Source organism: Rhinolophus hipposideros (assembly GCF_964194185.1).
Source record: "Rhinolophus hipposideros genome assembly, chromosome: 19".
Taxonomy (NCBI): Eukaryota; Metazoa; Chordata; class Mammalia; order Chiroptera; family Rhinolophidae; genus Rhinolophus; species Rhinolophus hipposideros.
Window position 1 is genome coordinate 43574467 of NC_138065.1, and position 26522 is coordinate 43600988.

The 26522-nt window shown below is 36.7% G+C and overlaps 2 protein-coding genes across 3 annotated transcripts in view; one reads left to right on the forward strand and one right to left on the reverse strand.

Moving 5' to 3' along the window:
• Positions 1-23834, reverse strand: part of XPR1 (xenotropic and polytropic retrovirus receptor 1) — a 138378-nt gene extending 114544 nt beyond the window's left edge. Inside the window, exon 1 of one of the 2 annotated variants that reach the window (XM_081026994.1) lies at positions 23555-23834. In XM_081026994.1, the coding sequence (XP_080883120.1) occupies positions 23555-23623 (69 nt within the window). In that variant the 5' untranslated portion in view covers positions 23624-23834. Of the gene's footprint in view, positions 1-22866; positions 22952-23554 lie in introns of those variants that run through there. The other variant, XM_081026995.1, reaches the window with a different exon arrangement.
• LOC308487974 (uncharacterized protein) lies at positions 22935-24069 on the forward strand. Its single transcript, XM_081026996.1, has 2 exons — positions 22935-23125; positions 23659-24069. The coding sequence occupies exons 1-2, from the start codon at positions 23067-23069 to the stop codon at positions 23921-23923; spliced, it is 324 nt and encodes a 107-aa protein (XP_080883122.1). The 5' UTR covers positions 22935-23066; the 3' UTR covers positions 23924-24069.
• The last annotated feature ends 2453 nt before the right edge of the window (positions 24070-26522 follow it).

Sequence of the window (26522 nt, forward strand, 5' to 3'; positions counted from 1 at the left end):
CCTAGAGGAATACAATGAACACTACAGAAGAAAATATGAAACACTGGGTACAAATTTTTCAAATTGTGGTAACATATACATAACATAAAATTCACCACCTTAATCATTGTTAAGTGTGTGATTCAGCAGTGTTAAGTACATTCATACTGTTATTCTGAATTCTGACAATCTCCAGAAATCTTTTCATATTGAATACAAATACTTTTTATTGGAGGTCTAGAAAGTCCTCCATAACAGTTCAAGACTATAAAGATAGTAAAAGGTTGTATTCTTTTTTACAAACCAGCAGATAAACCAACTAACAACCATGTGTAGGTAATTTGGATGGTTGCAGTTTGGTCTCTCACTAAGTGGTTTGGGGACAGAAATGAAAAGCGTTTCTCCATATCTATCATAACAATAGTATTAAGTGGATAAGGTTCCAGAGCTCAAGCGCTGGTCATGAGCTTACTCATAGGTGACTGTATCCAGTCTCACAGCTTCAAAGCTTCAAATACCATCTAACTATTGGTGATTCCTAAATTGGCCTCCAACCTTCTTCAACCTCAGTACAAGCAGACATTTGGGGCCAGATAATTCTTTGTTGTGAGGGGCCATTCAGTGCATAGCAGGACTTTTAGTAGCATTCCTGGCATCTAGGGATCCACTAAATAACAGTAGGAACTCCCCTCCACCACCACCAGAGTAGTTACAACCAAAAATTTCTCCACATACTGCCAAATGTCTCCTTGGGAACAAAATCAGCCCTCCTCAGAACCACTGGCCAAGAGTGTTTCAAACATATAAACACCAAAACACAAAATACACCTCCAGAGTAACTCACTCTGTATTCAAGTCTAGTGAATGATATTCTGCCCAAGTGAATTTACCACTTGCTTTTAGATTAGTGACCAATCTGTTAGTTCCATGACTAAACAAGCCTGACAATATGCAGTAAAAAAGATTTCCAATAAAACAAGGAAACCTGAAAAATCAATGCATTTTTGTTCATTTTTGTAGGAAAATTCTGTATAAAAATGTTAATGTCACGCATTCTTAAAGCCAAAAATATTCAGTAAGATTCACTATTTATATAGAATTTGAGGGAATACAGTAATGCAATTGTTTTATAACAAAAAAATATTTGTTCTTCCAGACACAAAGCTCTGAAAACCTTTGGAATTGACTGCCTTTTATATACTAATGAGATGATTCTCTTGAGTGGGTGGGAGTAGGGAGTTAGCTTCAGGACGGGAGTTGGTCCCCAGAAAAACCAACAACCTGATTAACCAATCAGAGGGTTAAAACTTTCAGCCCCACCCCAGACCTCTGAGGAGGGAAAAGGAACTGAAGATTGAGCTCAATCTCTAATGGCAAAAGCTTTAATCAATCATGCCCGTGTAATGAAACCTCCATTAAAAACTCCACACAACTTCAGGTTTCAGAGGCTGATCAATGTGCTGGGAGAGGGCATGGAAGCTCGAAGCCCCCCGTCCCCGTATCTTGTCCTGTGCATCTCTTCCGTAAGTGGTATCCTTTATAAGTCTGTAATGGTAAGTATAGCACTTGCATGAGTCCTGTGAGTCATCCTAGCAAATTACCAATCCTGAAGGGCGGTCATGGGAACCCTCAAATTTATAGTTATCCAGGCAGAAGTGTGGGTAGCCCAGGTACCCCATTTTCAGCAGGTGTCTTAAGTGGGAACAGTCTTGTGGGACTAAGCCCTTATACTGTGGGGTCTGTGCTAACTCCAGATAGTGTCAGAACTGAACTGAATTGTTAGACACACAGTTGGTGTCAGAAAATGGTTGTTGGTCCAGAAAAAAAGAACTATATTTGGTGTTGGAAGTGGTCACAGAAAATACCCAAACGAAAGTCTTTTTTGGAAACGACCTTTATTAGTGGTCCACAGCTTTCCTAAGATTACATTTGAAGCTCAACCTCATGTTTACTGACCATTAATTCTTAAACTTATTCGTGTACAAAAGTCCTAAGGTATGGACCTTCTTTTAAGAAAAAGGTACACACACTCACTATTTTCTTTACAATTTCGTATGTCTTAGACACTACTAACTTCTAGTCTAAAAAAAGAAGTCAGTCCAGAAGATCTTATCAAACATCAGAAAATCTTTTAGTTCACAGTTTAGATTTCATATTGAAGTCCTACAACTGTAGAGTAGTGATTGTGTTACAGTACTTCCATAGGTATTTTAAGAGAGTAAATGAACACATTGCTTAGAGTAAATTGCTAGTAGTAGAAAAATATAAGAAAGGAACAAATAAATCCAGCCAGAGAATACTTATGGAAATAAATTATCACAGGAGCAGAGACTCAAATGTCTCATGAGGTTTTTCTACTTCTGGAGTATAACAGGCATGTGTACCAAATTAAGGGATGTGATCAGAAACCAAATAAATCATCAATGACTAGCAAAGTACTTGTACACAGTAGGAGCTCAGTAAATAATTCTTAAATTCAAAAGGATTTCCTCTTTGGAGAAAATTACTTTAAAGATGATTGAAAAAGCACACTAAGCAGAATTTCTCACATGTAATGAAAATGAATTAAATTTACAAAAGGAAAGTTTACAAATTTTTAAAAAAATGATTAAAATTTTATAAAGAGAAAAATGAAAGTCTTCATTTTGATTATAAGGCTGAATCATAATTTCATTTAAATCAAGACAATCTCAGTGAAATCAGGGACAACTCTTTTTGCTTCTTACTGCCTCAGTTTCCCTCTGAACAAAAGACCCTCTGCGTTTTTTTATAGTAACAGATTCTAGCGTACTCCCTAAATAGGATACCATTCCATGCTTGTGACAAAAGAATAGCCCGCAACTGGAAACCAAGGGGAGGGAGAAAAGCCTACAAAGTAGTGTCTACATTAGTACCTATGGATTGTTTGTCTCTAGCAAGTCACCAGAGCACTTGCCTGGGTTGGAAGGAGTACATTCAAATACACAAAACAACAAAGAGTTTCCTCATTTCTTTCTAAGAAAATCTAATACTTTATATAAAACTATGAATTTGTAAAATAAATAAAATCAATACATGTATTTATGCCCATTACAAAAGATTTCTTTGATTTCCAAAGAATTCAAAACGATTCTGTTCATCAGCACCTATACTGTAATCTCTACTCTAATTTTTTTGTTTTATTATTGAAATATATGTAAACTAGAACAAAATTTTTAGGGTTTATAACAACTCATGTAATAGTAAAATCTAACAAAATCAATCCAAATACAACCACAAAACCAACATTAACATGACAGGAAAATACATGTTGTTTGAAGAAACAAAATCTCAACTGGTAATATGAATGAATACAATGCTGGCCACCAATACAATGCTGACTGCCAACAGACCTTTTCTTCTGAGTCTGGAAAGCCTAGATGAATGACTTTGTGTCGGATTTGATGTAATTCCCCTAGTACCTTTCTCTAGGTGCGGCAGCATAGGAGAGTGGCTAGGAACTACAGAGTTAGACACTGTGTATGAAAACCAACTCTAGCATTTATTAGATTGGGAAAATTGACTTCTCTGTATTTCAGTGACCTCATCTGTAAAACAGAAATGGTGACCACATATACCTCACAGGTCTATTGTGAAAATTAAAAATTCTTAAAACACAAATCCTTATATTAATTATGATTCATGATTATACATGAAGAGTACTTAGAACAGTGCCTAGAACACAGAAGATGCTCAAAGAATGTTAGTTAAGAACAGAATGTGAATTATCACAAAACTTACGTCATACAATGGGCTGTGACATCATTCGGCCATCGACTGGTCATTTACGCATTAGATATGCTTCGGTTCTTATTAACTTGACAATGTAGGATAGTACTACCGGGAGCCAAGCATAAACATAGGCACTGCAATCTCCTGGCAGTACTAGTTTATAAAACGGTCCTCCAGATTATCTAGACTATGCTCCTTTTATATTTTTGATGACTGCTGACATAAATACACTATATTTTTAATTTTCACAGGAAACCTACAGACTGCTAAGAAAATATATGGAGAGCCCAGTTTACATATGCTTTAAATAACAAGGTCTCCTAAATATATTACTTGAACTTTCTACAACGTTATCTATTGTACAAAATAGTGTATAGGTCAAATTTAATATGTACTCAATAATACTGCCAATACAAATGTCTTGTTAATTTTTAATAACCCATAGATCACCGCTTATCTCCTTTCCAACCACAGATAGGTTTCACAGACCATTTCGAAGACGAAGGAGATCAGAAGCTAAAAAAATTCCTACTTCCTATCAACTCATCATTAGTCTCGTATATAACACACTAGAAATATGACCACTTCCATCAATAAAATATCTAACTTATATGGCTCTCATTTGCTTCAATATTCATTCAAAGTCAGCACATTGCAATCTAATTATTGGATTAATAAACAATAAAATAAATAGGTATTTGAAGAGAAAGAGCAAGGAATATTTGTTATAAACCTTTAAAGGAGTCATAATCCCTGTTAACAGTGTTTTATAATTGGATAAAATTTACATCAGACATTTTTTATCTGAAAACTTTTCCAAGCGGAACTCTTGAATAAAATTCTGATATATGCTTAAAAATATGTCCATCATGTGCTGACCTACAGCATCACAGAAACATTCTCCAATGATCTCTTTTTCAGTTTCCACTTCTTCTTTTTGCATTTCCTGTTTAATTTTTTTCACCAGAAATACTGGGTAGTCTGTGAATAATGTGGAAGTCAGTTACATCTGACCTGGTTTCTCTGGCTCATCAGCTAGAAATCAGTCATGTTTTCCTAACACAAAAGTTCTAAGGTCAGTTCTGTAAATCAAATCATAAACCTCAAAAGAGGGCATTCTAGCATTCTCATGTGTCCTGTATAAAGAGTCTCCATTAATTAATCTTAATTTTTATCCCCAAATAGAAATAAACTAACCTAGCTGGGCTTTGATGGTAGAAATATTCTATAAAGTCAATAAAAACTGTTATACAAATTCTTATAATCAATTAAAATTTAAAATCAGTGTACTGTTGCACATATTTAAAAATCCAAAACCTATAGTATATTAGAAGGAATATGCATGCATGACTCAAAATTTTCATGGAATTCAAAAGCAGCCCATTGGTAAAATGCAATTCAATATGCAAAAGCTGTTACAACATTAAATTATTACTGAATTTATTAAATACATACTAAATGAATAAAACATATAATTTGTAATAGGAAGAAATCATTTAGAATATATGACATATTCACATTTGTAAATATCCATACTAGCATACTCTGACATTCACTGACATAGCTTTTATTATTTACATGTGAATAAATCCCAACTCTATATCCTCAGCCACATGTCTACTAAAATAAACTCAGAATGTCCAAAATTCCATTCGTTTTCTTCCCAAAGCCTGCTCTTCTCATGTTCTTTATTTCTGTTAACATTATGGCCAGTATCCAAATAACAGCAATGCATAATCTCAGTTATCACTGTCTCACTCATTTCACAGTAATTTACTGAGAATCTGCTATGTGCCAGGCACTGCTCTAGGAACCTGGGATAAGTCATGTGGAAAGTGACAATCCCTGTCCTGGTGGAGTGCACATTCCTACATTCTCCTTTCCATCCGAGTTCAGTAATCTGCTTCCATCAATTCCACTACCACAATCTCATTTACATTCATTCTCTCCTTTCCTTTTACCTGAACTATTACAACAGACTCTTAACTAGCTTACCAATCTATAGATTTTCATCTCTCTAACACATCTGACAAACTGTTGCCATATCAACGTTTCCAAAGCATCAGTCTGATTGTTTTGCTCAAAACTTACAAGAATAAAGCCTATACTCATCTACCGGTCTAAGGTACCCAGAATGGTCCAAACTATGTTTGTAGGCTTATCTTCCAAACTGGAGAAAACCGATTTCATTTTCACAATCTGACCCTAAAGCCAAAATGAATTACTTTCTACTTATTTTAGCGACCTCAATATTTCTTCCATCTTTGCCTTTGTTTACAACTATTGCCTCTACATGGAATTAGCTCCCCTACCCCCCAACTTTTAAATCTAATTTCCAAATTTTAACCATCCTTTAAGGTCCTGATCGAATTTAACCTCCTTTATGCTTTGTTCTGATTCTTCCAGCTGGATATCATCACTCCCTCCTATGAAATATTGTAGTACTCCATTTGAAACTATTTATAGCACTTAACATTTCTACCTTATGTTTTCGTTACTTATCTATGTCACTTGTTCCCCATTTGACTGGAAAGTCAGGGTTTTTGTCACCTTGTTTATACGTGTATAAAAGAGGTGCAAAATAAATATTTCTAGATTATTTACTATTATCATTAAGTAAGTTACTAAGCTTTATTCATTCAATGAAAGTTATTAGATGTATATTCTGTGCACTATGTCAGGCTCTAAAGAAATACAGTTGACCCTTGAACATGGGTCTGAACTGCATGGGTCCTCATATAGACAGCTTTTAAATAAATATTGTAAATGTATTTTCTTTTCCTTAAGATTTTCTTAATAACGTTTTCTTTTCTCTAGTTTACTTTGTTATAAGAATACAGCATATAATACATATAATATACAAAATATGTATTAATTGACTAATTTGTGTTATTGGTAAGATTTCCAATCAATAGTAGACTATTCATTAGTAGTTAAGTTTTGAGGGAGTTAAAAGTTATACTCGCATTTTCGACTGCAAGGGGAATTGGCACCCCTAACCTCCATGCTGTTCAAGAGTCAACTGTAATGATGAATCAGACATGGAGAAGACACACATAAAGACAAATTCAAATACAATATGTGAAATACTAAAATAAAAGATGAACAAAGCATACTGAAGGCCTAACTAAAGCAGTAGCAATGAAATTTCAAATTACATGAAATATGGGAAAGGGGAAATATCAAGAAGTGAAACAAAAATTAGGCAAATAACTAAACATGAATTAAGAGAATGGAAGCTCTCCAAGATTTTGAGCCCAGGTAAAAAGAAGGATGATCAGTGATACTATTAACCAAGTAGAAAAAACAACAAAGAAAAATCTTGGGCAAAGAAAAGACAGGAGTTTGGGTTGACAAACCACTTTAGGTATCCAATAGGACAACTGAGATGGTCAGGAGACAGATAAAAATAGAGATCTACAATTTGGAAAATAGGTCAAAGCTAGTGGTTACGAGTTGGAAATCGTTGATAATGAAATAATCTATAGTTGATTTGAAACTGCCTAGACTAGATAAATGAAATTTCTCAAAAAGTGAGAAGTGGGCCAACAACGAAATCTTTTGGAATTCAAAACAGCAATAAGGAACAAAATGAGATGTATGAAGTCGGACAATTAAGTTCACGAACTCATCCTAGAAAAAGCGCTACATACCTCACTGCTGACTATTACTATAGTGATCTTCAAAATACACCCCTTGGGAAGCTATGCACCGATGTCAGCGCCTAGTCCACCATTCAAAGCAATTTTGGAACTCTTTTTCTGGAATGGCCATCAGAAGAACTGTCATCCTATTACCCATGATGTCCTGAGTGTCATCAAAATGTCTGCCTTTCAATATTTCCTTTCTCTTCAGGTGAAGAGAGAAGTCACTGGGGGCCAGATCAGGTGAGTAGGAGGGTGTTCCAATACAGTTATTTGTTTACCGGCTAAAAACTCCCTCACAGACAGTGCCGTGTGAGCTGGTGCGTTGTCGAGATACAAGAGCCATGAATTGTTGGCAAAAAGTTCAGGCCGTCTAACTTTTTCATGAAGCCTTTTTCAGCACTTCCAAATAGCAAACTTGGTTAACTGTTTGTCCAACTGGTACAAATTCATAAGGAATAATTCCTCTGATATCAAAAAAGGTTAGAAACACCACTGCAATAAGTTCGTGAACTTAATTGGCACACCTTGTATACAGTACCACAAAAACTAAAGGAGCATTTCCAAAAGAGAAATTAAAAACTATCAAAAGCTGCTTATAGAAGAGATTTCTGCACCCTCATGTTCACTACAGCATTATTCATAATGGCCCAAACATGAAAACAACCTAAGTGTATGCCAACATACAAATGGATACAGAAGATGGGGTCCACGCATGCGTGCACAAGTGTGCGTGATGCAATATTATTCTTTTTCAGCCATGAAAAAGAAGGAAATTCTGACATTTGCAACAAATTGTGTAAACCTCAAGGGCATTATGTTAAGTGAAAGAAGTCAGAGAAAGTCAAATATGATTATCACTTATCATATAGAATCTAAAAAAGCCAAACTCAGAGTAGAATAGTGGTTACCAGGGGCTGGGGGGATAGGGAAATGGGGAGATACTGGTTAAAGGGTACAAACTTCTAGTTATAAGATTAACCAGTTCTGAGGATCTAAAGTACAGCATGGTGATTATAGCTAATAATACTGTATTATATACTTGAAAACCAGATCTTAAATGTTCTCACCACAAAAAAGAAATGGTAATTATGTGATGGGATGGAATTGTTAGATAATGCTATGGTGGTAATCATTTTCCAATATATAAATATCAAATCAACATGTGGTACACGTTAAATTTACAGTTACATGTTAATTCTATCTCAATAAAGTCCAAAAAATATTTAAGATAATTGAGCTAGATGATGAATATAGGTGTCTATTCTACCTATGCATCTCTCTATCTATGTAACTATTTGTCTAACTGGAATGCTGCAACTGAATTATAGAGTAAAACACTAACATTACAATGCCTAGACTCTGACTTTCTACTTTAGAGCCTATAAACTGTCCATATGTAAGATCAATAAAATATAACCTTAAGTTAAAGAAAATAAAAATAATAAGCTGCTTAGAGATCAAGAAGGAAGAGACTAAGAGGGGTAATTAGAAGTGAGGATCAGAAGCTCACTAGTGACCTTCAAAAATATGACTTCAGTAGTGATGGGGGCAGAAGCAAGATTAGATTGGGTTGAATACACATGAGAGTTGAGGATATGATGGCTACAAATACTGATCAATAACAAAAGTAATAACAGGCTACATTTATTGAATGCCTACTATCAGAGATTGTTTTGAGTATTTTAAACATTAACAGAGGCTCACAACCCTTTAATGTAAATATGATTCTCATTTTACCACTGAAGATCAAAGACTCAGAAAGGTTGTTGAAATATCTTGCCCCAGCATTACTCATTCTATAACCCATGCTTCTTTGAGAAAAAGATATGTACCCCACTATATGGAACAAAACCTTATTTTCTAAGATTTACCTCTAATTTCCTGATACTCTCCCTTTTATTTCCAAAACTTTTCTAAACCATTAGATTTTTATATCAGGTGTGGTAACTAGCCTCTGAGATGACCCCCAATAATTCCTTCCTCCCTGGTAGTAATACTCTGTGCGATCTCCTCCCATACTAAATCGGGCTGACCTGCATAATCAATAGAATATTGCATAAATGACAGTACTTCCAATGCTAGGTCAAAAAGGACACTGTGGTTTTCATCTTGCTCTCTCTTGGGTAACATACTCTGGAGAAAGCCAGTCATGAAACAACTGAAGCAGCTCTATGAAGAGGTCCAAGGGGTGAGGAACTGAGGCCTCCTGAAAAAAACTAGCAGAAGTCTGTGAACCACCTGAGTGAGCCACCCTCCACCCAGATGACTGCAGCCCTGGCTGACATCTTGACTGCAATCACAAAATACCCTGAGCCAGAACCACCCCGTTAAGCTGCTTCCAGACTCTTGACACACACAAACAGTATAAGATAATAAATGATTATTATTGTTTTAATCTACTAAATTTTTGTTTTAAGCCACAGCAATAGGTAATTCATGAGACTAAATTTGAAAAACAATTTTCATATCACAGAATACACCTATTATTAGATCATAACCAACATCCCTGGTTTGGCTTCCCTTGATCAAAGTAGCTAAAATTTTTATTCTTATATACAAAATTATGGAAAGGAAAACTATGACAATTTCAAGTAAGAGACTTATATTAACAATAATAAACAAAATTGCATTCCTGTATGTCAAAGCCTCCAACATTGTTCTTTAACTTACACTGAGTGCCCTTGAAAAGTCATATAGCCACACTTCTGAGCTGAAGCAGGTCTGACAGAAGAATAAATCAGCATCTTCCTTGTCTGAGGATCCTATTCTGATGATAAAATAAAATAAAGCTGATAACAAATGCTCTCTTCTAACTAATGAAATCTATATGGCTCATTCCTTCATTTATTGTGATGACAGTTGTAAATTCTCTGAAGGCAGAGAGCAATCTCACTTCAGTTTTTATAGGCCACAGCACCTAGCACAATACAAGTTCAAAATGTTTATAAACTGCACAGACGTTGTAATACAAAAACTAAATATCTAAAATCAACACATCAGTTAATTTTTTAAAGTGCTAGTTACTGTTATTTTTATTGAATTATAGCATTTCCAGTTTCATGAAATACCAAAATGCAAAGTTCTTTCTTATTTTTCCCAATATTCATAATATTTTATTTCTAAACAAAATTCAAACCCCTTTCATTTACTAGTCACAAGAAAAGTTCTTAGTGCTTTTGGCTTCCAGCCCTCTTTAAATTTTAAAGTTTATACAGATTGGTAAAATATGTTGGATTTTGCCCAGATGTTAACAGTTATCGCAACATAAAATTCTGACTCCTGCTCTTGGTTTGCCAGTTTATCCGTAAGAAAACAAAAAGGAACCCAAAGGCGCTGCAATGCTATTTCCTATATACCCATAAAAATGGCTTCTAATCCATGGGTCTCACACCACTTCATGGCTCTAACTTCAATACTACAAAACCTTCACAAACTAGGTATTCTTTGGAGGCTAAATAATGTTTCCCACAAATATACTACTACTACTAGTCAAAATATATGAAGATATCTGTACTTACAAAATACATCGTCTTTCTATTTGATTAGTTGTTAAAACACACCCTTGTTTTATATACCAGTAAGAAAGAAAAACATTATCAATTAAACTATGACATTTGTAAGATGAAACCCAGTTTCAAAAGTTTTGGGATGTGGACCCAGGGAATGTGCATCTCAGAATCTATGAAATAACAGCAATTCATTTTGTCAGAATGCAGTTCCTCAAACAATGGATTCTGAAAGTACAGCTCCCATCATTTGGTTTCAAGAAATTTCACACCACTGAAAGGGGTCTTGTTATATTAAAAGGTTGAGTAACACCCTAAAATAATGTCTACTGAATAAATGAGTAAAAGTTACTCCTGTGGCTTATTTTTAATGATGATAGAAATTAACAGCTATATTTCATTGAAAAGTGCCTTCTAGAGGTCAGGCCCTTGCTGGCACTTTCATATATTATTATATCTAATTCTCACAATAACCTTGAAAGGTAAATATTATCCCCATTTTACAGAAACAAAACTGAGGTTCAGAGAAATAAAATAACTTTTTAAAGGTCTCACATGCAATAAATTAGGGAAATGCAATTAAAGCAAAAATTTACAAAAAAATTAAAGCTATTTTCTCTCCTACCTTCAAATATCCTCAAAGAACTTTTTCCTTTATTCTACTCATTCCTAAAGGTTCTATCCTATTTTCCTCACTCTGTTAGTAGCCAAATTTCTCTAATGAGAAATACACATGTTGCCTCAATGACTTTAATCTCTTAAAACCCAAAAAAGTTAGCAAAAGACATTTTATGTTCAAAACTCACCAATGGGCTCCTTTTGTCATATCCAAAGACCTATCTTTAATTCTCATTCTCACTGATCTGTCCACAATGTCACTTCTGATACTCCATTTACCCTTAAGACCCTTGACTCTTATGACAATGTATTTTCCAATATTTCCTCGACTGTTTCTATTTTTCTGCCTTATCTACTTTCCTTTAGTGAATTCTTTAATTACTATCTCAATTATAACATTTTCATCTTTTGATACAATCTCAAATTCCTGCTATTATCTCTAATAAACATTTCACACATGAAATCAGCATATTTAAGATTTAATTTAATGAGTTTACCACCCCCCAAAGTAGCTATTCTCTACTAGTTTCCCGAGATTTAAAACATTATGTTGAATTCTTCCCTTCTTCACCTCCAATATCTATACTAGTGAGTATTATACTATTACACTAAGTGATTCCCAATTATTAATTCATTGCATTTTACATGATCCACTAAAGTAGGCATCATTATTATCCCCAGTTTAAAGATGACAAATTGTGGCACAGAAAGGCTAATGACTTGCCCAAGCTCACGGGGTTATTACAATTTCAATTCTAATTTCTCAATCCATCAAGAACTGAATTTTTGAAAGTCCATGATACTAAGCAAACAAATCCTAGAGTAAACATTTTGCAACCTTCTTTAGCAAATATCTAATGGCAGCATAATTTGAAAAACTCGTATTTCAAATAAGGTTATTCTACTCAAAAAGAAAGGTTTATCAAAAGATGCATGAACTCTGTGTGACTCAACCCCTCATCAATAGTTACCTGCTATTAAAAATATTTGAAAACCAGGAAAAAATTTCTCAATTTCATTATTGCTCATCACATTTGAGTTAGTTAAATAAAACTAAGTAAAAAGGCTAAATCCACATTCACTGAATAAACAAAACTAAAAGAATAAAAAATGTCTCTAAATACCAAAGCATTCATTTCCAGAGCTCTAGCCACCACACTGTATTGGACAGGCATGAACTTCTAATTTTCTCCACTCACTGCCTTCTCCCGTGCTCTTCTGAATTCTTTCTCATCCCTTAATGACACCTCAGGCAGATTCCATGGCCTCTCAGTCACTTTCTGTTATATGTGTGTGTGTGTGTGTGTGTATATATATATATATATATATGTGTGTATATATATATATATATATATATACATATATATGTGTGTATATATATATATATATGTATTTTTAAAGTTGCTAAATATGCCAGATGCTGGATGCTGACAGGTATCTACTACTCTGCCTGACATACAGTGGGCATTCAGTAAATATTATGTATTATTATTATCATCATAGTTCATCAAATTTAAGATGCCACTAATAGTAACATACACTGTTATTTTATGTTCTAAGAATGAAAAAAAAAGTCTGTCAATCTATCAGCATTAATTATAAAATGTATCCTGACTTCGGGTGTTAAAATCTGGAGAAAGTACATATTAAAACAGATTAAATAACATATTAATTCAAGCCCCCTCCTCATTATTTTTAGCTAAACTATTTAGCTTTCCTGTCTTTGGTCTTTCCTCTCCAATGCATCCTCCTTGACCTAAACTGCACATCTCCCTTTGCACTGATCCCTGGCCCCTACCTAATCCCTTCTTTAAAATCCTTGATGGTTCACACCCAGGAAACATTTAAACTCCTCTGCATATTCCATCCCTTGATCCTCCCAGGCCACCTTTGCAATCTCACCCTAGTGGCTCTCCAACATCGACTAAACCAAATTCCATTAATACGCTTGGACACGTCCACCTATCTATGCCTTTGTTCAATGTTACTCTCTCTACCCAGATTGCCCCCAGTGCCCTCCCCCTCTTCACCATGTGATCAAACCCTATTCAACCTCTAGTACTCAGTTCAAATACTACCTCCGTAATACCTTCCAAGATAAACACCTTTGCTCTCCAGAACAAGATCAATTGGCCATCCCTCTGTAACATAATCACAGTGTACTACAATTAGGAGACCATGGAAGTTATGAGCTCCTCTAGGGCAGGGTCTTACTCGTCTCTACATCTCCAGCCCCTTGCAGAAGTCTGACAGTTTATCACCATGTGAAGAATCTAGGCGCTGAAATAAAACACACTTGTGTTTGAATTCTGGTTTTACCACTCACTAGCTATGTGACCTTGGGCAACCTATTCAATCTAAGACTTACTGTCTTCTTAAAACAGGGATAACAAAACTTACCTTAGAGGGTAACGATTAAATGTAAAATGCCTGGCACACCAGAAACACTCAATAAACATTCGCTGTTCTTATTATCATCATTATTGGTTTTTGTTTTTTTGTTTTCAAAGAAGGGGGCATTCAAGAATACTTACGAATTGGTTTAATATAATACGTATTCTGATCTTCTCTAGTCATATATGCTCCAACTTTGGCTTCATAACATGTCAGAAGAGATGAGAACGTGCTCTTCATGTACACATAACACACATAACCTTTGTTAACTTCAAACACAGATTATGTTACAGAGGGATGGCCAAAAGATTTTTCAACTTTCCTGAGTCTTGCTCTCTACCTAACCCCTTAAGCCTTACCATAATTCCTTAGTCCTGTCTCATCTAAATTAGGTTTCTACCTAGATGGGGCAATGGCTAATTTTCTATGGTCAAGTAAACAATAATATTTTTAGTTTGATTCTCATAATTTACAGTCTTTCAACCAACACACATAAGAACTATTTTAGGTTGTTAATGTGATCTAATGGATTAGATTCAGATTAAATGTATTAAGGCAGAGGAGTTGAGAAATTGTTAACAAAAACATTTAAATTCATATTGACTCTTACAAAGACAACTCATTCTTAAAATTTAAAAGCAAAGAAATGTTAATATGGTAGTGATAAGATCCAACAAGGTACAGCATTGAGGCCAGTATTCTTATTCCAGGCTCTGCTATCATCTAGTTATAAGACTGACCATATATCATGGCCTCTCTGCCCTCAATTTATTCATCTATAAAACCAAGGTGTTGAGGTTGTTTTCAACTCTAAAATCAATACTAGTATTAAAATTAAATTTTATTATAAAATTGAAAAGTAAAATTAGATATCCATTAAAAACTCAACTTATGTAAGCTATTTATGTAAGCTATTTAGCCATACTTAAGAATACACACGTGAATTTCACAATTTAAAAAAAACAGAACACACAGATACTGAAATAAATAGAAATTATAAGTGACCAGGTTGAACTAATTTATTTCAAAACCACATTACTGTTCCCATCAGGTTTTTTTACTAGTACATATACAAAGGTTAAGGACAATTTATTAATATAAGTATCACAGATAACAGGAATAATAGCTAAAATCAACAAAGCCATTTTCCAAGAAAACCTAAACTGGACAAGCCCAGAGGGACAAGCTTTGAGGCTCCATTTCCCCGACAAAAATTTTGTTAACCTAACATTATCTAATACTGTTGAGTTCTGTAAGATAAATAATTTGAAATATATCTATATCTATATATATATATATATATATATATATATATATCTTACTATATGCCAGACATTGTTCTAGGCACTTTTCATATATTAATTAACTCATTTAATCTTCACAAAAGGCCTATAAAACTACTATTATTATCCCCATATTACAGATGAGAAAACTGAAGCATAGAGAAGTTATATGACTTGTCTGAGGTCACTCAGCTAGTAAATTTTAGAGCTGGAACATGAACCTAGCATCTGGCTTCAGAACAGTTTGGTCTCTGTATATATCATACTAGCATATATATATATATATACATATATATATATTTTTTTTTTTTTAAAGTAATAAAATGAATCAGGGTGATCGGTGATTTTGTTAACTCATCCACTAACCAAGCCATGTGACCTTGAATCACTTAACCTCTCTGGACCTCATTTCCCATTTAGGTAAAAAAGGGAATTGGGCTAAATAATTTCTGAAATTCCTTACAGTTCTAATATTCTATGATCTATGATCCAGAAGCCAAATGCCTGAACTGTGACACAGTAACAGGTACGAGTATGTCCACTTTTCTTTACCTTCCTCTTTTTACCTTTATCTTTTCCTTATGGCTCACCTTCATAAGCTCCTCTATTTACCAGCTGCTTACCTAATAACAGTTACACCGATAATCTTAAAGAAAATATAAATTAACAGAGGTGAACTCTGACTTCCAGACCACACTCTACTACCTCCAAGCCATACTCAGACCAGACCTAGGACTAAAAACAGACCAGCCATTACTTCAGCAGGTGCTGGAGAACAGCTCAGACCACGCATAAATGCATGTATGTATGTATGTAAGTATGTATGCATAAATAGGTGAACTTATTGATTTTTCATAAAGCAGTCTGATGTAGGAATTAAGAGCAGGGGCTCTTACAATTTCACCTCTGCTATCCACAATTGGCAACATCAACATAATTACTTAATGGCTCTAAGACTCAGTTTCCCCAATCTATAAAGAGAGCTAACAACCTACTTAAACAGCATGCTATGAAGAGAAAAAAAAATTTAAAGTACTTACCACAGTGCTCTACACAGTAAGCACTCAAAATATAACAGCTGTTGTTACTGCCACAGCTACTACCACTGTTGTTATTTACAATTCCCATATGAAAGCAAGAACTCCAAAGCATGACAGATTTGATTTCAAATTCTGGCTCTATTTACTAGGTGTGTAGCCATATTCTAAGCCTGGCTTTCCTCTTCAAGATAAATCATCCATGTTGCAAAATTATTGTGAAGATTAAATGAGATAACATATAGTAAAGCAGCTAACACCTGATTCTTGACTGCCCAATATTGATTCACTTTAATGACAAGCTGACTACACTTCCACTAACACAAAAAAAAAGAAAATGGAACCCCAGGGAAACCAACTTTTCTTTCTCTACAGTCCTTTACAGTGGGGTGGGGTGGGGGTGGAGGGGGATACCAGAGAATCCTCACCCGTTGAGTTTCCATATTCTCTAATGTGCTTCCTAAGACTAGAGAGCTTTCTCTTAGGCCATGTCCAAACTTTCTGAAAGGAGTCCTGTGCTCTCAGGCAGCAATCTTTGCAGGAAATCCAAAAGGTCAAAACTATTTCGTAATAATACTACAACTTCATTTGCTTTTTTCACTCTCATTCTTTCACAAGTACAGAGTGGAGTTTTCCAAAGGCTACATGAAGTGTGATGTCATGTCTCTGATGGCTAGTAGGTGTGCTTGTATACTTTTATATTTTAAACATTTCTTAGTTTTAATTTCTAATACAGCACATATCAGTAGACATTGGAATCCTCAATAATTTTTAAGAGTTTCAAGTGGTCCCAAGACCAAGAAGTTTAAGAACACTACTCTAAGGTACAGAAAAAGCCCACAAAGCACATCGGTTACTCTGAATTATAATTTTACCAATTTAGCCTAACTAAGTATCTCACACCATAATCTAAAAAGTTCCCACTTCAATCTTCAAAAAAAAAAAATCACTTGGTCACTATTTATGAACGAATAATAATAGTCAGTGACAGAACTGGGTCTAAGGACTTATATTTCTTTATTGCTGGTGTATGATCTTTCTAAAGATTGTAGGTCGCCCTCAATAAATAAGATGACTATGTTTTCTTAATCAACATATTGTCCCTTGTTACAGAGCTAACAAAATTGTAAGTTATGCTTACAGCAGGTTAATTGTACTTTCCTCTAACCTCTAATAAATAATGTTTTAAGGATTTTCTGATCAGTCCCTATAGATACCACACCTGCTTGGCGATGAGAATAGGTCACTAAATTCCTTCCTATAGACAAATTAGATTTAAAGGTATATAACATGAAAAGTTTGAAAAGCTTTTACATACGTTAAAAGCGTATCATTTACATAAGTTATCCAAATTCATAACAATGTCCCAAGACCTCACCATGCAATCTTCCCTTGCCACACCATTTTAATTTGTAAAACACTATGTTGACTGAAATATAAAACAAAAAAAACATTTAAAAAAAAGAAAAAACAAAAAATACTGTTTTGCTTTTTCTATTTTTAAGATAATAGAAGAGCTAGAATTTAGAGACAAATCTATCACCCTATAGCAAACATCAGAACCGCTACAAATATTTGTTGAATTAATGAATAATTTTTAAAGCATTTGTTCATGAGCTTTGTCTGCTTGGCTTCTTTTAGCATTTACTAGGTCAGAGGAAGCCCTGAGAAGGCATAAACCCTAGTGAATTTTGACACTCTTTCAATCCTAAAAGCCAGCTCAATACCAGACAACCCACAAACTATCTTTGCTTAAGCTGTACAACTTGAGCAAAGTCTTCAAAACTTTATGTCACATCCCTATTAAAAAAAAAAGAGGTTTACTATGCACCTCCTGTATATTTGTAAATTATATCCTTCTAAAACTGTACATTATAAAACATGGAATTTTCTAAATAGAAGTTTTTAAAAGATAAGACAGTAAATAATTTTTACCTTTCATTTATGAATAGTACAAAAATTTTTTTAACTCTAAAAAATTACCATCAATAACAATACTTTTAGAGAACAACATAAGTGAAAAGCTTCATTATTTTTAAAAATCTTAGTTTAACACTTTGTGATATAGTATTCTAGTTCAAACTTCAGGATTCAGTTGATTTTGAAACTTGATTATAATATTATGAGCTGAAAAACAGACCTCTCAAAGGCAGAATACTTTTAATACATAATATACATAATATTTAGGGTGAAGTTCATTGTGGATGACAGTGGATGTAAAAATCTCATTTCAAAGAATTAGCTTAATTATTTTGAAATTTTGGGGGAACTTCCTGCCAGGTGTATTAAAATGTCATTGTTTTTATCTATATAATTTGGCTGACAAAAAGCTAGTACTAGACGTGGAATTGTCAGCTCTGCCATTTTCTTGTTGTTCACATGTGCTTAGATTATTGGTATTATTTATTGTTGACGCTTCCTTACAAGAGTCTTTTAAGTCACATCCGTTTTATAAAAGTTAGTTTAGTGAAAACTACATAATATACATAAATTCATTTAACTATGCACCCATAAACTGCATTAATTGCTATTTGGTGGAAACAAGTAGGAAAACTATTAGCAATCCTCTCTCTCTTTCCCTCAGAATACCTCCTATAGAAGGTATCAATCCATTTATTAGATCTATTAGTAAAATTTTATTTCTTCCTTGTCTTATGCATAAAAATGAGTATGACAAACAGTTCCAATACCACCATCTCTTATTCCATGTGAGTTTTGGGTACTCTCCTTTGGGGGATATGACACAAATATATTTGAAGCCCCTAATCAGCATAACTCAATCAGTCTTTCAAATGCTTTCCAGATTAGGACTGGATTTGAAGCCAGGACTAATTTTCCATGGCCACCCCAGGTCAAATAAGATTCTCAGGTTCTTATGATCTGGGCCTTCACCCAAAAGCTGATCCAAAACCAACCTTCAGGGATGGATGGACAAGTATAACCTTTCCAGAATACTTACCCTAACATACTTTATCATACAAAGACAATAAACAGTAATACCTTCCTGTCTTATACAACATTCATTCACTCATTTAAGAAACATTTGTAAATGCTAGGCGTCTGACACAATCATTTACAAGTGTTATCTTAAATATGCTATACTATACTTGCATTTGCAGAAGCGCTGAAAGAAAAAGTGTGGTTTGTGCCCCATCGGGTGGCCAAACTGGAAATTTCAAACAAGTTCCAGCAAGGCAAGTTAACCCTAACTAATCAACATAATACCTTTGGGAAACTGAAGCCTGCAATACAAGTGTTCTCATGGGAGAGTTCTATAAATGAAAATCACAATGATGTTACAGCAATGTTTCCTTACACTTGAAAATAAGGGACGTGCAGTTTATTAGAATCCCTTCCCAAATCTTGCAACAAAAAATTAATCCATGACTATCAGTTTTTATCTATTTAAGTTAAACAAAAGAGTTTCATTGGATCAGCTTTCCATTCACAGATTAAAATCTTATCAAAAATTTTTGAAAGGACATGGTTAATTTAAAAAGATGCTATTAATAATAGTCCTTTAAATTCTTTCCTCTTCATATATCAAACATAATTAAGCCATAAAAACATCAGAAATTTATAGCTAGATGGGTCCTTAAAAAATATAGGGCTATGAGCTTAGAAACAATGCAGTCCAGTTCTCTCACTTTACAGATGAAGAACCTAAAGCCCAGAAAGAGGAAGTGACTTCATCAGGGTCACAAAGCTAGGCTAGGGGGACCTGACCCCCACTGCTTAAACATCTGTCCCCAAGAGACTAGCTATCTAAATAGTATGATCCTGGACAAGTGACTTAACCTCTCTGGACCTTAGTTTCCTTGCCTAAAAAAACAAGGAGGTAGATAACCTCTATATTCCCTTTAAACTCTAAAAGTGTAAAATTTATATACCTCATTATTTTAGTATCTTACAAAACTACAGTATACACTGAAAAAATCATTCCTGGTTCCTGAGAAACCAAAGCAGCATAAGACCCTAAGGAAGAAAACACAAGTCAGCAGCCTACGGCATCAAATATATTTGCTGCTTCTGCTAATATTCTGTAAAATATTAACATGGCCATACTAGTCTATTAGGTTGAAACTGGTCTAAGTTAATTTTGATTAATCAATTACAGAGCTCTAAAATATACAATTACTGATTCTAAATCAAAAAAGTGTTCTTACAAAGACTTATTAATGTTTTATTTTATATGCCAAGATTTATACTCAAATAGATTACTGAAAACAGGAATAGTCTCTGCTCATTTGTGTTTATTTTTTCTAAAAACTATTCAGAAATGGACCACAGAGATTTTCTTTACATGGTTCTCCATGTTGCCCTCTTCTTTTATGCTTCATTATTCTGCCTATGAAGATTGAGTCTAGGAACTTCACAATTTATCTTTAAATTACAAACAATAATTTTCAGGATATTGATGGATCACTAACATTAATAATTTTAACAGTCCACGGAATAAAAGCCATTAAAAGTTAAATAAAATAAAAAACCTATGAACTACAATAGACCCTGAAAAGCTCTGGCCCTATATTCTTATTTTATGGAGGAGAAAAGAGCCCTAGAAAGGCAAAAAGGCTGTCCCGAGGGTCTCACAGCTGACATAAACAAGAACTAGCACTTATCGTGTGACCATGTATACCCAATATGCATATGATTATGGATGTAAAACAAAATTTTCAGCTTCTATCTAAAGCTCTGTTTAGTAAAACTGAACATAGTGAAATGACATAAAAACCAAAGAAGCTGAAGCATAGTGGTTTACAGCACTAGAAAACACCCTAGGTTAAAATCAGGGGTAATACTCCAAAATTTCACCACCAGGGCTTAAAAAAGAAATTCAAGTGTTTGTTCTGTTTCCAGAGCATCATCTTCATACATAAGAAACTACACGTTACTGCATTACAAGAAGGTTCTTTTCTCTAGCAAAGGCTAACATCTTTTATGATGTCCTTTTTTTCCCCTAAGTTTTTAAACTGCCAAAATTTCTGGACTCCAAATACTCTTATTCATGCATCTTTTAAGTATTTTTAAAGGAACAGTACCTACTCTTGAGAAACAACATGTAACACACAGATCCCAACCCTATAAAAAATGTCTTTAATGGCACCAATTCACAAAGAAAAATGCCCCTTTTTTAATGTTGCCTACCAAACAATGAGCTTATCTAGGACAGGAGTCACATTTTAGGGACTCTCTGCAGAATAAAATTTCAGTTATCCACAATAAGTGAATTTTTCAAAAAATAATTTATAATTAGCCCGGGAAACATAATGAATGCAGTCACACATATGCTCAGGTATTTTGTCCCTCTGTGATCAACCTAGAAGTAACCACTTAGGACTAGTATCCAAATGGAGTATGTGAATGAGGAGTCCAGAATTACTGGGGTTACTCCAGTCGCAAAGCTGACATTACAAATCAAGAGGTAATTGTTTTTTCAAACTAAATAGTATGCTTCCCCTTCCAGCCCCAGATATTCCAAATTAATACAATTCTATGAAACAGTTAAGTACTATAATACTCCAACTGAATCATAGCACACAGCCACTATTACTTCTGCCCAAATCAAGCATTCCGTACCATGTAACACGTATAAGATGTTGCTTCAGCATGCTGTGTCCTATGCCTCTATGAAGAACTGGCAGTGGTGCTGAAAATTACTACTAGAAAGATGAAAGACCGATACCCTCCTTCAATAAAAACCATCATCTGGACTCTAGCCAAGGTTTTAAAACTGACCGAATGTTATTAGAAATAATAAATCAGAAACTCTACAGGCTGAAAAGCTACTCCCTTATTTCATTCTTCCACATGTAGCTACAAAACACCGTAAGAAAATTAAGTGACAAGAAAGCATTAATAATTTTCGGCCTTTCATTTCTCACAGTAACCAACACTGTATGTTACAAGGTGCGTTTATTTTACAGTCTTCCTTCTGTGTAACCTACCTACATCGCTTTCCCTGTATTCTTCCATTATTACAACTGTCATATGAATACATAAACTTGTGCTATTGCCTAAACATCCCATCACTGAACTTAAACAGAAATTAAATGGAGAACTAAAATGTTTTAATTCGTAAAATCTACCTGGCATATCTGCGTGCCCTATTGATTTTATACTCTTTGTTCTTGCACATACCATTGATGTGAATTCCTGGAGCTTACAGGTAAGCCTTTCTTTCTGTAACCAGGAGCTGAATTGCCAGCTACCGATAATAACCTATTGCAATGCTTATAGCCCTCTATATGCAGATTGCTTATACCTTATAAGCAATTTATACCTATTGCAATTGCTTATACCTTATAAGCAAGGTACCAATGCTTATAGGTACCTTGCCGTCTGAATCTGTAAGTGGGTCCATTATCTTTACTTTTCCCTGTGTTAACGTGCCAGTCCTTATCACTATTAAAACCCCTCCAGGAGCTGTTATCACAGCAATTGGGGGCGGGAAGGGGGGGGGGATGTCCCGATCTCCGTAACACACAGGTAGGTTTTAAAAGTACATTGTTTCTCATATAGTACTTCCCCCCCACCCCCAGTTAACAAACATTTGGGGGAAAATAATCTGACAACGGTAATAGTTCCCTTCTCTTCCCTCCTGCCTCTGCCCCCTTCTCTCCATATTCCAAAACAAGAGCAGAGCCCAAACCAAAGATGTGATGACTTGGTGCACTCCACGCAATCAGCAACACGCGAGTCGCCGCCTCACGATCGCCCCCGAGGAGCTGACTCCGTCCGCAGACCGTATAACCACCGCATAGGCGACGTACGTTGCCATCAAGTTGCAACCTTGTTGCAAAGCCTTTGTCGACAGCGGGCAAGTGGGGAAGAGCCGACGGGCTCCGCGGAATGAAGGCAATAATAACCGGAGGGGCTTCTCTCGGCAGCGAAGGATGCCTCGGCGAGAGGTGAGCAAAAGGAAACCAGGGCCAACCTCGCCGAGGAGTCGCTCGCCCGGGGTGGGGACCGGAGGTCAGGGTGAGTGGGGCGCAGGGGACGCGAGCGGAGCCGCAGCGGCCCCGGGCGCCCCCACACCCCGCTCCCCACCTGCGCTCGCGCTCCCACCACCATTCCCCAGCCCCGGCCGGGCTGTGCCCTCCCGGCCCGCCGCCTGCGTGTCCGTTACCCCGGCGGCAGCGGGGCCGCGGGGGAGGGGAAGGTCAGTGGGGCCCGGAGGGGGCCGGCGCGACCGGGATGCCGCAGTGGCTCCCCGCGGCACCCAGGCAAAGTCCGCCCGGACGCGGGGCGGCAGCAAGAGCGGAAGGCGGCCGTGGAGGTCGGGACTGGCGAGACGGTGGCCCCTCCGAGTCCTCCCACAGCCCGGCCGCCACCGGTACCTCATACTGGATGTATTGCTTCCTCCACTCGGGAGTGATGTGCGCCGAGAGGTGCTCCGCGAACTTCATCCTGACGTTTCCCCCTCACTTCCACTCGTGTCCAGCAGTTACAGGAGGCGGCAGCGACGGCGGCGGCGGCAACAGCGATTCGGACTCCTCCCCACATGGGCCCCGGCGCGGCGCGGCGCTGCGCTTCTCTCCTCCTCCGCCGCCGCCGAGGTCTCCTCAGAGCCGCCCTCCCGCCATCTTCCTCCTCCTCTCCATAGCCCCGCCCCGCCCCGCCCACCATACGTCATCGCCATGGTAACCGCCTACGCCGCGCCGACGAAAGGGGCGGGGCAAAGGGCGGGATGTGGGTACATTCCTTAAGGTTCCGCCTCTGCTGGGCCGGACGTGCTGGAGGCACCTCCCCTGACCTCTGCCGCCGGGCTCCTCTTGGCCTTCAGCTGTGTGGGAAGCTGCAGTGTTGTTATTCCAATTAATATTAGCACTGTAGGAACAGTAATCCTCACAAGAAATTTATCCTTGCAAAGAATTGTGCAAATATTTTCCCATTTTTGTATTAATTCTTCATAAAACAAAGATGGATCAGAATTCATCCAAAATGTGTAACTAAAACAGACTATATACTTAAGAGCCAAATGTATTTAAAGGCACCAGATTTTACCTGCTCTAGGTGCTCAATAAATGCTTGTTGGATTGAATTAAAGACATCGGTGCCAAAGATTGCATGCTGCTTCTGAATTTTAATGTAATTATCCAGTCCTAGGTCTACCCGAAAGGTCAGTAATAACACCTGGATTCAAACCAGGTCTGGGGGGTACCAATTGACCTTGTCAGTGAGCTTTCTGAGGATTAGGGATAGGGTTAAGAGGGAAACTAGAGTTGGGAAGAAAGAAAATCCCCTAGAGCAGAAGTGTCCAAACTGCAGCCCACGGGCCAACTGTGGCCTGCAATCCCGCAGCAAATTCCAAAAATATATTTAGTTTACTTAAATAAACCAGGTGAGGCAATATGTACTTTACCTCTAGCAAGTGGCCCGGCTGTTTGTGTATTTTACCGGATATGGCCCTTGGTGAAAAACATTGAAAAAAGTTTGGACACCCCTGCCCTAGAGGTACCACAGCAACCCAGGGAGAACAGAAATGGGTCCAGCATCCAGGCTGACCTGTCCTCCAGGAGCAGGGGAATAGATCACTCACACAGCGTGGCCCTACTTTGAAAGTGAGAGTGATTATCCTGGAAGACCTGACTTGGGACAGAAACCCAGGTCCTTCCTCTAAGTAGTAATAGTTAGCGTTTCTGAAGCACTCACTGTCCACGTACTGAATATTATTCTAAATCTCTTACAGGTACTTTGTTTTTTAAATCTTACAATTTTGATGAGACCCAAAGAGACTACAGGACTACTGTGACTGGGGCAGTATTCTGAGATCAATCTCTGAGGTTGGCTTTTTTTTCCTCCATGAATTTTTCCCCTTTCCAAACCTCTTACTTCATACCATTAGAAGTTCTGCAATCATTTTCTCTGGAGAGGGATGAGGCATGCTGGCAAATAGGCATAGGCTCTGAGTCTTTCTGACTTTTGTTATAAAAAAAGTCTCAACCTCTGGTGAAAGGATAAGCAAGGTCAAAAAGAAGAAGGCATGGCATGCTATTCTGCCGTAAGAAAAGATGAAATAGCATTTACAACAACATGGATGGATCTTGAGATTAGAATGAATGCTAAGCAAAATAAGTCAGACAGAAAAAGTAGAGAACCATATGATTTCACTGACATGTTGTATATAAAACTAAAAACAACAAAAGAACAAGACAAATAAATGAAGAAACAAAAACTCTTAGACACAGACAATATTCAGGGTTACCAGAGGGCAAGGGGGGCGGGAGGGTGGTAGGTGAGGGTAAAGGGCGTCAAATATATGGTGATGGAAAGAGAACTGACTCTGGGTGGTGAACACACAATGTGATATATAGATGATGTATTACAGAATTAAACACCTGAAATCTATGTAACTTTACTAACAATTATCACCCCAGTAAACTTTAAAGAGAAGAGGGGCCGGCCCGGTGGCGCAGGCGGTTAGAGCTCCGTGCTCCTAACTCCGAAGGCTGCCGGTTCGATTCCCACATGGGCCAGTGGGCTCAAAAAAAAAAAAAAAAAAAAAAAAAGAGAAGAGGAAGAAGGAGGAGGAGGAAGTGGTGGAGGAAACAGAGGATTCTTCTCAACTCAGCACCACACTCTCTGCCCACCATAACAATTCCCCTCTACTGTAGGTAAATGTTGCCAGGAGGAAGAAATAGGCAAAAGAGAGATTAAGCTCCCAGGAAGAAGGCACAACCACAGAGAGGAAATGGCTGCTTTGTGCGTCTAAGAAGACGGAACCAGGAGTAGCTGCAAAAGAGATTGCTTAGCCTTTAGCCAGATATAGACTAGAATGGTAGACTTTTAGCAGCAATTCCTGTATACTATAGCATCCTCCTCCAACAACTCCATATCTTGGTGCCTTAACTGTGTATAAGATTCTGGAACCACGGCACAATCCAGGGAAGAAAGGAAATCCTCACTACTAGCTCTATAACCAACAATTCTTAGTTTTTCTCATGCCTGATCCAGAGCCCTGACACTCAGACATGGAAACCCTAATTTATCCACAGAAGTAGATTTAATAATAAGTTTCCTTATTCCTATCATGACTTCAGATATTTCACTGACAGAGCCATCAAATACTTAGTATTTATTGAACACCTACTTTCTGGAGAGCACTGGGCTAGGTATTATGAATGACAATCTGAATTGTTTTACTCTGAAGCAGAAGGGTCCCTGGCCTTACATGTTCTTTTTTAAATAGGCAAATAACTCTTAGTCTAATAAAATTTTATTGAGCACTGTGATATACCAGTTATGCCACTTTGGAAATGAAGGACAGTTCAAAAATAAATAAAACTGTCTTCTCCTTGGAAGACA